The following is a 12,868-nucleotide window of genomic DNA, read 5'->3' as shown; positions in this document are numbered from 1 at the left end:
ACTCGACGACGAAAACGACACCAACGCTTAGCGTAACACGAATTTTGAAAAACAATTATGTTTTCTTGCCCTACGTAACACAATACAAAAATGTGTAAAATTGATCAATGTCGTCGTCTTTGTATTAATTTATGTACCTGTTTATTGTAGTTGAATATTTTACCTACAACTACAAGTGGGCAATATAAATTGGGTTGGTCCAAATTCAAGACAAATAAATTCCAACCAAATGGGCTGTTCTGGTGGATCCAATTGGACCAATTGGCCATGAGACCATCAATGGGTTCTTGTTTGACATTTAAACTACAACAATCTATGACGTGGCATTCGAACTAGGATGCAAGGGGACATGCTTATTGATAGCACCTTGGCCAATTGGCTTAACTCATGTATGGAGACAATCGATGTTTCTGTTCACCTAACACACACATTCACCCAAAATATCGGATTTTAGGATCCATTTGAATGCAGAAGAATCCGTCCCGATGCAGTCTATTATTATCAGTCAAAATCTTACAAAATAACACATTGCAGTGGTGATGGTGTTGGTTGATTTCAGAAACCTGCAAGGACATTCTCCCAAACCAAAACTTTTCCACTTATTCGTGCTTAAGTTCAATGTCTTCAAATGGTTCAAAAATGGTTTCTTTCGAATTCACAAGGTAAAGAGGCAATGGAAGTGAAAAGATAGCCACAACCAAAGTTAACTCACCTCAAAAGCTTCAATTTCGGGATCCCGTCAAGTTGTGCAGAAGCCTAAAAGGCTACTGGCATCAGAACTTTGCCCTCCAATATCCAAGGAGTCAGTTCCATATGAGGTGCTGTCCACGAATAAGCAATTCTTCATACCATAAATGCTACCAGCCTACCCTCCATCATCAGGCAATCGCAATGTTTCAAAGACACTTGGGTTGGATGATGCAGTTGTGGATTGCCCTCCTTCGCGCTGAAACTTCCATATGATTCAAGTAGCAAAATATGAGTTCTATCTCAGTCAATCAGCTTCATGGAAATCCTTTTTGTCCATAGTTTCACCACAATGGATCATCGTCATCAATCAGAGTCATAATTACTACCACTATCTGATTTCGTACCACCCTCCACATCCCTCTCTCGCCTAACATCATCCCCGCCTCCTAAATCCTCAAAACCATTCACAATGCGTTCTCTTCCAATGTGCCCCATCTCATCATCTTCCCAATCTCTGTGGTAACTAACCAATTCGCTGTCCATTCTCGCCTTCCTAGGGCTAATCAAAACCAACTCAGCCAATTTCCTTCTCGCCAAATACAAATCATTTGGTTCTATCAACTCACCCTTCTTATAAGCCTCCCTTAGAAACACCGTATGAAGCTTCCCGTGATTCCCTCTAGTTGAAATATAGAAAATCCCCTGATGCTGAAGCAGAAACTCTTTCAACTTATTCGGCAAATTCATCACCATTCTAAAATGAGCAATCCTCTCCAATGTGATCTTCTTCTCCACCGTCAACGACAGCAGTTCATGAATCACAGCGACCGCTCTCTTCTCCATCCGCTTCTGCGCCTCAATCGACCTCAAGTCATAACCAGAAACATCCTCGTACGGAGACCAATACGGAAGTCTCTGCCATTTCCAGACGGCAATCCTATAGTACTTCCCAATCTTAAACCCGGGTGGAAAATTCACAATAAACGAAAACCTTATATCCTCGGCATCAATCCCTCTCTCCCTATACTCAATCTCCCTAAGTTTCTCAATTGCACAAGAAGATAAGCTACAATCTTTCTCAACAACCTCAATGTACTTGTTCCTAGTTTCCTCAGCATCAAACAATCTAAAGTATTCAGGGTGTTTGAGAATTACCGAGTACTCGAAATCATCCGGCAGCCCAAACTCCGCCCTCGCAATCCGAACATGCTCGAGGCGGAGCCGCCCGGTGTTGGACATCATCAGGAGCTTTCTCAGGCGGGTGACGGCGTCAGGAGTTTGTGCCACCAGCGCCTGCTTCTCCTGCTCAATCTGGAGGTGGGCTTTTCGGGTCAACCGGCAGTAGAGGATCCGCTGAACCGGGTGCTCGTAAATCTCGAAAACGTGGGGGAATTTGAGCACGAAAACGCCGGCCTCGTGCTGCTTGAAGCCGAAGCGGCGGGCGAGGAGGTCGAGGCGGGAGACTTGGATGATTTGGTTGGGCTGCGACAGGATGAGGTCCTGAAATTTGAGGACTTTTCGGGTTTTCTTTTCGATTTCCATGTAGTTGTCGTAGCCGTGGTCGCGGATTCTGGCTTGTTTTCTGGGGATGGAGGTCGACTGCGATTTGGGTCGGGTCGGGGTGAGATTGCAGAGGAGGAAAGTGATGGGGTTTAGGGTTTTTGACTTGGGGTTCAAGAAATTGGATGAGTAGGTTAAGAATATGCGCATTTTGGGTGGCTGGGGGTTTAGGGTTTTGCGCAGGGTTTTTGGGGATGACGATGCTGCGAAGGTAGGAGACGACCGGCGAGGGAAAATGGGAAATTAGTGGGCCTATTGGGGGTTAAATGGAAGAGAGCTTGAAATGTTGTGGGGAAATGATGAATTACTGGAAGTTGTAAGGCGCGAATGCGAAACTATGTTAGCATTGGATTTGAAGGGCTGCTTTTGAAAATTGGGCTAGAAAATAGTATTTAGGAAATTTGGGCCACGGTTTTATTTTGGGCCTTCAATTGTTTGAAACTCCGCCTAGTTCTTATTTTAGACGATGAGACTGTGACGTTCCAAACAAATAATAAAATATTACGTGTTTTTAACTTGTTCACATAACATTGTGCAACAGACCGCTCAGAGGCATATCAAAGAGTACATACCGTTTGGTAATGAGTTGTTTGTTTATCCTCGTTTGAAACTTGGTCAGCCTTTGAATGAGTCATGCATAAATCATGATTTATTGTCCGTCTAAGTAATTTTATTAAAATTCTACAATTGGTGATTAAGGTAAAAGAGAGACAAAAGGAGATTTTTTTTCTTAAGAGGGGGACCAGCTAGTGGCTTCGCCACGACATTCCACCATTTCGATGACCGAGAAGACTTACGTAGGCATTTTAGCCTCTTCCTGACCATCATTGTGTAATTCAACAACACCAGAAATCAAACACAGGATATGTCTGTGGAATACGAACCTGAAATTCGTCACTAACAACTGCGTTACTTCGTGGTGGTTTATGTTGGAATTTATCGTTAGTCACATGCATAGATTACAACCTAATATAGGGGATGAAAGAGCACACAAATCTGATGAAGCCATTACTGAATGATCGAGAATCTAATGAAGCCATTACTAAATGATCGAGGAAGAGTCTTCTACTCAATGGGGACCTTATGTTCTCACTAGAATAAGGCTAGTTGCTAAAAGAACGTATTCCTCTTGAGCATGGACTAAACCATTTTATAGACGTATAACCACAACCGTTTCCAACTATCACAGAAACTGCTTGGCAAAACTGTACGCCCATTCACACTCCAACGTGGGATATCCACTCACCAACATGTTTAACCTTATTGTCCTACTTTAAAGGAAAGAAGACTTAATCAACTATTAACTCTAACTGATTCCAGTTTCAACTAAACTCAAAACCCTAATGAGATAAGTTTAGAGTCCAATAGGGTTCCAACAGTTTAGACAAAAGGAGATTAGCATTCAACATTTAAATTAACAAGAGAACCAGAGTATAAAAAAAAAAAAAAAACTAGAGGAAAAGCAAACCAAGCAAAATTTGTCTTCCAAAATCCAAAATATAACCATTAGCAGAAACGAAAGGTTCCTTCCAACAATTTCAGTGTTTCTTTAAAACTCAGACCGAGCTGAGGCTGCCTTCAAAGTTCGAACCCTCGGGTCCACAGAGTCAATACCCGAACCAACGAACTATTGTTCTTCCAAGTTCAAAACCACACCAAAAACCCAACTAAGCAATTTACCACACAGAAATTCTTTAAAAGCGGTTCGTTCTTGACTCGAAACCCCTGTTCGCAAAACCTTTCAATCTCGACCTCTTTCACTATATATCACATCCATTTCTAATCCTCTTACGTTCTCCCATGTATCATATATTTCTGTTTCCAAAACGCAAAACGCAAAAACAAAAGCTAAGCAGGTAGGCATGCATGCATGCATGCATGGTCTTCCAAACACTATGCTGCTTGAAGAGACGATTTTATCTTCTGAATGGTGCAAGATATGAGAGTGCTGACTGTCTCAACCGACTCCATGTTGATTTTGGCCGTCGGAAGGCTGCTAACCAGAATTTGGAATGCAACAGTCAGCAAACATCCGTTGCTGCCATCACTGCCATTGCCTTCAGATTTGACCACTTCATAGCCAGGTGGGCCACCGGGAAGGATTGCAAACCCTGATGGCAGAAGAGCTACATAAGCAGAATCTCCACCGCGCATCACGACATTTATTGATTCAGTGTCAACTGGTGCATACACTACAAGTGAGCCCGAAGGGTCAGTCCACGTCTCTTGCAATATCAGCATGTTACTGTCGTTGGCATTTGTCTCCTGAAATCAGGAAAATAACACACAAAATAAGAGAACTGGTTTATATGGGAAGAGAGTAGAAAAGTAATAGAAGACTCACGTTAGCACGAAGAAGAGAAACACTATTGGCACCTCCTTGGCCCTTCGCAATTTGGACAATGCGTTGCATTGGAACATTGCTGGACAGAATGTCCCATTCCTTCCTAAACTGTTCGTCTCGCAAAAACTCAAACACCCTATGCCTTGATACCGGAACCCAAACAGTTGTTGCAACACTCAACACAATCCCTGGTGGCTCGCCGGGGTCATTCATACTCTTCCGGGCCATAACCCTCGTATCTTCACTAACATTTTCAAAGCAAAGTTTGTCCCACTTGCGCACAGACGAGGCAGAAATCCCAGCACAGAAGTTATCCACCATACGCTGTGCAAGCTTTAGCATGCTTTTCTTACCGTTGACACCTATCCCTGTTGAACATACGTATTTGTCAGAATACAGAATATGAGACATCGCGTATTTGTTAGAGAAATGTAATCGAAGGCAGTGGGGTGACCTGAGTGATCTTCACTGGAGTTGGCAGACGAAATGAGGAATGCCAGGCTTTCAAATTGCCTTTGCAGAGTGGCAAGCCACCTGTGTGCACCAAAGCCCATACCCGAACGCAGTGATTCCCGGAAGAGGTGGTGGACGACATTCTCATCATATTCAGTGTGTTCTATCCAAGTCACCTACAAAAATAAAATGAAAAAAAACTGAGTTTTTAACTGCTCCTTGTTTTATGATCAATCAGGCCATGCAGCCACCTCATGAATTTACCAAAGTGACCCTTTTCAGCTTTCACACTTAGCAAAGAAGAAATTGTCGCATACTGCCAAGTTCGAATTCAAACATTTTTTCAACAACCAAAAACATTGCCATGTGCATGAAAGTGTGTCTGTGAGTAAGAGAGAGGGAGAGAGGGAGAGAGAGAGTGAGAGAGAAGGACCGATCAGAGAAAGACAATGAGGGTCGAGATAATATCACCTAGAGATTTGTTGACATGAAACAAAAAACGGATTATAAACTAAATGTGCAGCAAACAAGTTTGAGGAAAACAAAAAGCGTAAAAGTCAAAACTGCGGCTTGTGGAGAAGCGAACAATATGATAAAATAGTGTACAGAAAATCACATTGCATGGAATTCAATATATAAAAAAATGAAACTGGATCCAGGTCATTCTGTCTCGTGGAGGATAAAGAAAACACTGAAGACAGAAAGAGAGATAGGAATGGAAGCATCAAATACTTAGTTTATGTTACAAAGATTGAAACTTCCAAGGGTTTTACTTCCACCTGCACATAAGGATTTATGGAGATCTTAGGGCTTGTTTACTATTTAAATTTTTTTATAATTTCTCAAAACATTTCTTAAGAATTTTTCTTGAAAACAATTTTCTTTAAGACTCAAAAACTTGTTTGGTTTGCGATTTAAAAATTCTAACTCTTACAACTTAAACTGGACAAAGAGATCCAAAAAGAGGGGGTCTGAGAGAGAAAGAGGATAGAGGAGGAAAGAAAGTAAGAGATAATTGGAGGAAAGAGAAAGAAGTGAGAGGATCGGAGGAGATAGAGAGGAAGAGGAGTGAGAAAAAGAATCGAGAGAATGAAGAGAGCGGATTCGAGGACAGACGAAAAAAGGTAAAAAAAAGAAAGAGAAGGGTGAGAGAGAATTATAGAGAGAGATTTGGAGTGAGAGGGGAGGAGGGAGAGAAAAGAAAGGAGTGAGTTTAAGTTTAAAAACTCCAAAAACTTACTTTTTCTGTTTTTAGATAATAGACTATATTTTTGAGTTAGTCTTGAGTTCAGTTTTTGAAAATAATCCTACCAAACAAGTTTTTGAGGCCTAAAACTTGAAATTTGTTTTGAGTTTAAAAAGTTGGATTCAAATAAAGTGCTCTTATATTTTTGACACGGAAATAGATACGACGATTCTCTACTATTAAACTGGGAGCATTCTAGATTTTCTCATCTCTTAGAGCAGCAGTAAGCTAATTAAATACAGACAATGAGCAACCCTGGCTTCGAAATTCGAAGACTATACATTAAGAAAAAGGAAGAAGCATCTTCTTCAGTAAAATACTAATGGAGTACCGGTTTCTAGGTGAAGTCCTACGTGCATTACAATAGGAGCAATCTCATCAAACTGCCCATAATAATTTCACCTTCTTGTGTTCTCAACAAACTCGAATTATGTAACTCAACAACCATATTTAACTCGCACAAGGAAAATACGGACAGCCAAAGGCCAACTCAATAATCATAAATAGCCATAAGATTGGATGGAAAGTTAAATGTAACAAGTAAAGAAGGGCATCGGCTATAATTACCTTGGAGCAATTACTAGGCATATCTTGCACAATGCATCCGGAAGGAAGCCTCCGGCAGTTCCAAAACGGGTTTGTGTTGGAACCTTCTTGATTGATGTCAAGAGAAACATCAACTACGGCCCAAACACCCTCGGCATGTTGCTTGCAGAAACGGAGGAACTTCAGTGGACGAACAGGGACCAACGGGGATAGCATTTGAAGCTCAGCGTGCATCTACAGAACAAGATCATAATGAGTTCCAAATTTTCATCAGGAGAAAGAGAAGGTGGATAAGAGAGAAGAGCAATGAGATACATACCACTTGAAGAGCACCATTTCTAGTCCCACCCATGCCGTTGGATATCATATCAATGGTGGAGGCTCGAGCAACCAAACACTGAAACATTTCCGCCCATCGATTCTACTCAAAGAAAAAAAAATGGTTTCAAACACTTCAGCTTCAAATATTATTCTATTTTTTTGGAAGATAGTCAAAATTAATCAAGAGACTAAACATATCATCTGAATCAATGAACTCCAACGTTCAAATCTTAACGACTTCAATATTTATCAATCCTCATGCTAACAGTCTAACATATAAGCCAGGATAAATAATCAAAAGCTTCATGAAACAAAGAGTATGATAGCATACCGCATCCATCAATGTCTCAACGAGAGCCAAGCTGTTTAGTAATATGACACAAGTGTCCCTAGTGGCTTCAGTTACAAAGCTGCTAGGTTTCATACCAATGCAAGAAAATGCCCGATACTCTTCAAGGTTCAATATATCTGTCCCATCTGAACTTTTGATCCACAAGGGGCTATCTACCTGAGCCATCTTCACCAATTCATCCATAGCTGCCAATGCAAGATCTATGTACATAGATCTCTCAAATGGTACTGCATTCCCCATCATGCCTGAACAGGTCTTAACGAGAGGCATCATAGGGGAAGAGCTTGAAATCCCATCTCCTAAATCAAGCCCCAGCGGCAACTCAGCGCCTACAGCATTCATACCACCCATCCCAGTTCTTCCAACACCAAGTTCCAAACCGGAGGATGCATTGCCCAAGGAGGAGATGGGCCTGCCCAAGAACTTGTTCGTGAGAGTACATATGCGGTTCAGTTCATCCTTGAGTCGAGCATTCTCAATCCTAAGTTGGTGTTCCTCAAACGATATTTGCCCAGGAATGGCCGGACCACCACAATTGTTGCAAACCGGGTTTGACATAGCATCCTTTATCACACCATTCTCAGCTCTCAGCTTGTCATTCTCTTGCCTGAGAATAATATTCTCGTGGCGTTCAAGTTGTGTCTGATTCAAAATTACAAATTAACATTTCCATCATTCACAAAATCAAACACCAAATCTAACAAAATACTAAATTAAATTACCAACAAACCACAAAGTAGCCAAGTAACGTGACAATAACCTTCATCTGAGTTCTTCTGTTTTGAAACCAGAACTTGACTTGCTTCGTCTCTAAGCCGAGACGACGGCTGAGCTCCGACCTTTGCTTCTCATCCGGATGAGGACACTCTTTGAAAAAGCTACACAACAACAACAGACAAGCAAACCTATTACAAATCAAGTCCACAATCTCAAACAAAACACCCAAAAAAACAAAAAACTTTTTGACAAAATTAAGGATTTGAGAGAAGAAAAAAAACATACTTTTCAAGTTCTTGGATTTGGTTAGGAGTGTGCCTATGGTACTTTTTCTTCCTCGGCGGTTGGTCGCCGCCGCCGCCGCCGTCCTGATCATCCCCAGATGCGCCCTCAAAGTTATCACTCCCCGACCTGCTCTCGTACTCATCATCCCTCAGCCTTCCGATGATCCCGGGGTCGAAATTCTCAGCGAAACCAAGTTCACCGTGACCGTCCATCTTCTGCTGCACAAGCCAAACACCAACAGGAACATCATCAACACCATCAAAAGACCACAGACACAAACAGAAACATCATCAACAACAACATCTAAAAACCAGAAAACAAAACAAACAATGGGGTTTTGAAGCATGAATCAGGGGAAAAGGTGATTGATTTCTAGAGAGAGAAAGCAGCATACAATGGAGAGAGAGAGGGCAGAGGAGGAAATCTGCATTGAATTGGGGATTGGGGAAGAAGGGTGGAAGCGTGGGTGTGCAATGGTGCCACTGGGCATCAAGGAGGGGGCATGTGGAGCAATTTCAGCCACAACTCTTGCCCTCCCACCTCCACTATTTCCACCCCCACTGCTACTGATCAAACCTCCCAAACTCATCAAAATTTGTGAAAAAAACTGATTGAAAATATTGAAACTTTGAAACCCTTTTAAGACTCTATAGCTTTTCTCTGAATTTATTGACTGTTAGTTAGACTCTCTCTCTCTCTCTCTCTCAGCTGGCTGTGCAGGGTTTCATAGCCATGAAACGAAATCACTATCACTTTCACAAAGGGTACATACTTTTGATTTTTTTTATTCTAAATCATTGACCTTTTAGCCAAGAAATTGCCAGATTAAACCAAAGACTGAAAAAAGTGGGAATTGCATTCCAAGTAGAAACAGAAGAAAAATCTGCTTCCTTTGTCAACCCCCATGCATCACATACACACACATACGCTCTCTCTCTCTCTCTAGAATCTGTTTACCGATAAAGGATAGAAAAAGAGCAACAGGACAGAAAAGTTAGAAAACCCCTTTATTTTCTGATTTCCAGTTCACACACAACCACAATTCCCTTTCCTCTCCCATCTCTTTCCTTCCTCCAAATACCATGAGAACAAACCCTAATTGTTTGGCAGGATTGGAAAATACCCAACAAAGGAAATGGTTAACTCCAAAAGGGTCTCTAAAATGGCAGAAGGATAAGCCGAAAAGGATAACAAACAAGCACAAAAAGTTGAAAGGGAAGAAAGAAAAAGCTTATCTTATTCACACTATTACACTTGCGACTTTTGGATTACATAATTACCAAATCCAAGCATAAAAATAGACTCGGTGGACCTCCCTGCCTCTCTCTCTCTCTCTGCCCTCCCTCTCCCTCTCCCTCTCTCTCTCTCTCTCTCTCTCTCTCTCTCTCTCTCTCTACAATCTATAAAGTTACAGATATATAGTTGGATGGCATGCAAACCAACCCAGTACGGCCAAAAGGTTAAACCTTTTAACTTTGACAGCGAGCAAAATACTCAAACCCTCGCTCGTCACACAGCCAACCAAATGTTATAATGAATTTTCACAACACCCCTCACTCTCTCTCTCTCTCTCTCTCTCTCTCTTATGCCATCTGTGGAAGAGATGACAGTCAAATATTACCAAAAAAAAAGACAAACAATAAATCATATTTTTCACATTGTTAGTGAAAAAATCATGTCTTTGCTCACAAGGAAAATAGATAATCGACCACAAACAACAAAAACAGAAGAAAATATATATATATATATATATATATATATATATATTTCTCTGCAACTGTGATTCTGTGAAGTCTGAAGTCTAGAAACAAAAATATATATTAAACCAATAAAATAAAACAATTAATGGCAATAAACAAAGGAAGTTGAAGATTTGCAGCTGACTTACAAGTCTCTTTCCTTCTCTCAGACAAGAAAAAATTAAAATCCAAAAGAGTCAATGGCACCTTTTTTTGTTAAATTATTTTTGTTTGTCCGTTTTCTTCTCTCTAACTCTATGCCTTGATTGAACCAAAATTTCACACCCCAAATGCCTTCAATTTTTGCTTCCTTCCTCCTCACCTTCTCCCTCCTCCTCCCTCCTCGCTCATGCACACCAAACTCTCTCTCTCTCTCTCTCTAAAACTTTCTCTCTCTAGCTCTCAATAAACGCATATTATTATATAGAGGAGAGAGAGAGAGAGAGAGAGAGAGAGAGGCAGAAAAGGGAAGGGGCGTGGCGGGGGGCCCACAGGTTTCGTGAAATCCGCCCAAATCTGCTTTCACGCGCGTGCGGTGCTCTCGTTTTTGTGCACTTTGCCTTTCGCGGGGTTTTGATTCGGTGTGTACGCTACATCGGCTGTCGGTGCATTGACTCTGTTTTGACCAATCAGGCGGGGCGCTTTTCGAGGGTGTTATGGTCATTTGAGTAAAGAGGGTTGCGGATTCCTTAAATCTAAACGCCCACCTAGACTGCAGGGTTTGGTGTACTTTTGCTTCTGTATGACGTCACCGCTTTGTATCACCGGATATAGCTTCCTTATTTTACAATTATACCCTTCATCTTTCAATTATTACGATCTGCATACAATGTCCCAAATCCACTCAATTTCTTTTACAAAAATCAATTCGTACTATTTTTTTCCATTCGAATTACTTTATTAATTAAAAAATTATGAACTTGAAATTTTTAGTCGAATACATTGAACTTTCTCTTATTAATCGCAATAATTGACCTTCTCATTTTCTTAGATAAGAATGAACGAGGTTAAATAAGATATGAAATTTCATTAAAAGACTGTTACTTCAAGAGAATAACAATTATTTTATATTTAATTGGTTTCTATTTTACGATAACATATCCACGTGTGTATGTAATACTTCATTTTCTTTTTTTTGTACCTTAATTCTTATCTTACTGCAATTTTTTTCTTCTTTCACTCGAAATTTATTGAAATGCCACTATAGTTCCATTTCTAATTTTCATAATTACTTTTTGCTATTTATTATAAAAATTTAATCTTAACCCTATTATCACTTTACAAGTGAACTTATGGTGCATCATATTCATGACGCTGGTGAATCATACAATGGTGGACAGATAGAGGCTGAAATGCCTTTATGAGTCTTTCACTCTCCTTTAAAATAAAATAAAAACTTATGGTGAAGCAAGAATTTTGTATCCAAATATTATGAGCGTTGTCCATACCAACTCTAACTCAATGGCGCCATTATTGATGGTGTAAACCTAAGTTCAACACTCAATGTAAACCTAACAAATAAAAACTATAAGTAATTTTTTTTAATTATTTAGTACGAAAATTCCCATATCTGTACCAATTTGCTTTTTATTTAAGATTAAGCTACACAAATACAGATTACCATAATCTAGTAAGATTTGCTAATTAAACTGATAATTTATTTTCCTCTCTGAATTCTGTTGGGTTCACATTTACACAATTCGAGTTCACAAAAAAAAAAAAAAAAAAAAAAAGAACCTTCTGAAGCCCAGCCTACTGTTTCAAAGTTGGCACCGCCTGCCAGTGTTTCTGCTTTGACGGAAGAAAATTCGAGGGCCCATAAAATTCTTAGCTTTTCAAAATAATTACGTGGGCCTCTTCTCTCCAGGTATGACTGAGCTTACTGGTCAAACTCCAAGGCTCAAAACTTAGACTACTCAAATAATATTAGAAGTTTTAACAAAAAAACTCACGGTACTGTTTACTTTAACGAAAAATCACATTTTTACGCTAAAAAATCAAACCTATTACTATTCACTTTACCCTTTATTTTATCTTTATCGTTAAAACTCAAAGTTTTCAAGTCTTTTTCATTAGTTTTCCTAATAATAATTAAGAGTTCCAACTAAAAATTACTCTTTGTCGATTCATAGAACTTCTTATTTATGATCAGAAACATTTGTATTATAATTTATTCTATAAATATCGTCTATACAAAAAATCAATTAAAACTAAAGTTGCTTAGTTATCGAACTGTATAAAGACAGATGAATGAAATTGGTAAAATCATTATGAATCATCTATGTATTTACTATAATAGATTTGCTAAGCGACCTTAGTTTTAATTCATTTTTTTATGGAGATGATATTTACAGAATGATTTATATCATGAACGGTTATGATCATAAACACAAGGTTCTGTGATTTGAACATGAAAAATTTGAGTAGGAGTATTGATTTTACTCTTTATCATTTTTGAGTAGCCAAGCATTGTACCCTTACCTGAATCGAAAATTTCATAATATATTTGCTCATACTATTTTCGGGAATTAATTTATATTTCTCTCACATTCTCAAGTGTCACTGTTATTATTATTAATTTTCATTTCTTTTACATTTATATACGTATATATATT

The 12,868-nt window shown here is 39.5% G+C and overlaps 2 protein-coding genes across 9 annotated transcripts; both read right to left on the bottom strand.

Annotated features, from left to right (window-relative positions):
* Positions 1 to 430: 430 nt before the first annotated feature.
* Positions 431 to 2,630, bottom strand: LOC126623245 (protein ROOT PRIMORDIUM DEFECTIVE 1-like). Its single transcript, XM_050292105.1, has one exon. It carries the CDS (start codon positions 2,398 to 2,400, stop codon positions 1,054 to 1,056), a length of 1,347 nt encoding a protein of 448 aa, XP_050148062.1. The 5' UTR covers positions 2,401 to 2,630; the 3' UTR covers positions 431 to 1,053.
* Positions 2,631 to 3,727: 1,097 nt separating this feature from the next.
* On the bottom strand, positions 3,728 to 9,911 carry LOC126623307 (homeobox-leucine zipper protein ANTHOCYANINLESS 2-like). 8 transcript variants are annotated; one of them, XM_050292199.1, is made up of 9 exons: positions 9,795 to 9,911; positions 8,515 to 8,732; positions 8,273 to 8,390; positions 7,492 to 8,154; positions 7,159 to 7,260; positions 6,861 to 7,073; positions 5,049 to 5,223; positions 4,595 to 4,962; positions 3,728 to 4,515 (listed from the first exon to the last, which is right to left on the bottom strand). In XM_050292199.1, exons 2-9 carry the CDS (start codon positions 8,724 to 8,726, stop codon positions 4,144 to 4,146), a joined length of 2,223 nt encoding a protein of 740 aa, XP_050148156.1. In that variant the 5' UTR covers positions 8,727 to 8,732; positions 9,795 to 9,911; the 3' UTR covers positions 3,728 to 4,143. The 8 variants fall into 8 exon arrangements, with proteins under 8 accessions (XP_050148156.1, XP_050148114.1, XP_050148120.1 ...); XM_050292157.1 differs by lacking the exon at positions 9,795 to 9,911 and adding an exon at positions 8,909 to 9,788; XM_050292163.1 differs by lacking the exon at positions 9,795 to 9,911 and adding an exon at positions 8,909 to 9,788 and having other exon boundaries at positions 8,515 to 8,729.
* Positions 9,912 to 12,868: the final 2,957 nt, after the last annotated feature.

Source organism: Malus sylvestris, chromosome 1 (assembly GCF_916048215.2).
Source record: "Malus sylvestris chromosome 1, drMalSylv7.2, whole genome shotgun sequence".
Lineage (NCBI taxonomy): Eukaryota > Viridiplantae > Streptophyta > Magnoliopsida > Rosales > Rosaceae > Malus > Malus sylvestris.
The sequence above is the reverse complement of the archived record's forward strand: the minus strand, read 5'-3'. Positions and strand labels throughout refer to the sequence as shown.

Coding starts and splice junctions, on each gene's coding strand:
- LOC126623245 (XM_050292105.1), bottom strand. CDS start 2,400: ATGCGCATATTCTTAACCTACTCATCCAATTTCTTGAACCCCAAGTCA.
- LOC126623307 (XM_050292157.1), bottom strand. CDS start 9,103: ATGAGTTTGGGAGGTTTGATCAGTAGCAGTGGGGGTGGAAATAGTGGA. Junction 8,155..8,272: donor ACAGAAGAACTCAGATGAAG/GTTATTGTCACG, acceptor ATTTTGAATCAG/ACACAACTTGAACGCCACGA. Junction 4,963..5,048: donor CTCCAGTGAAGATCACTCAG/GTCACCCCACTG, acceptor TATGTTCAACAG/GGATAGGTGTCAACGGTAAG.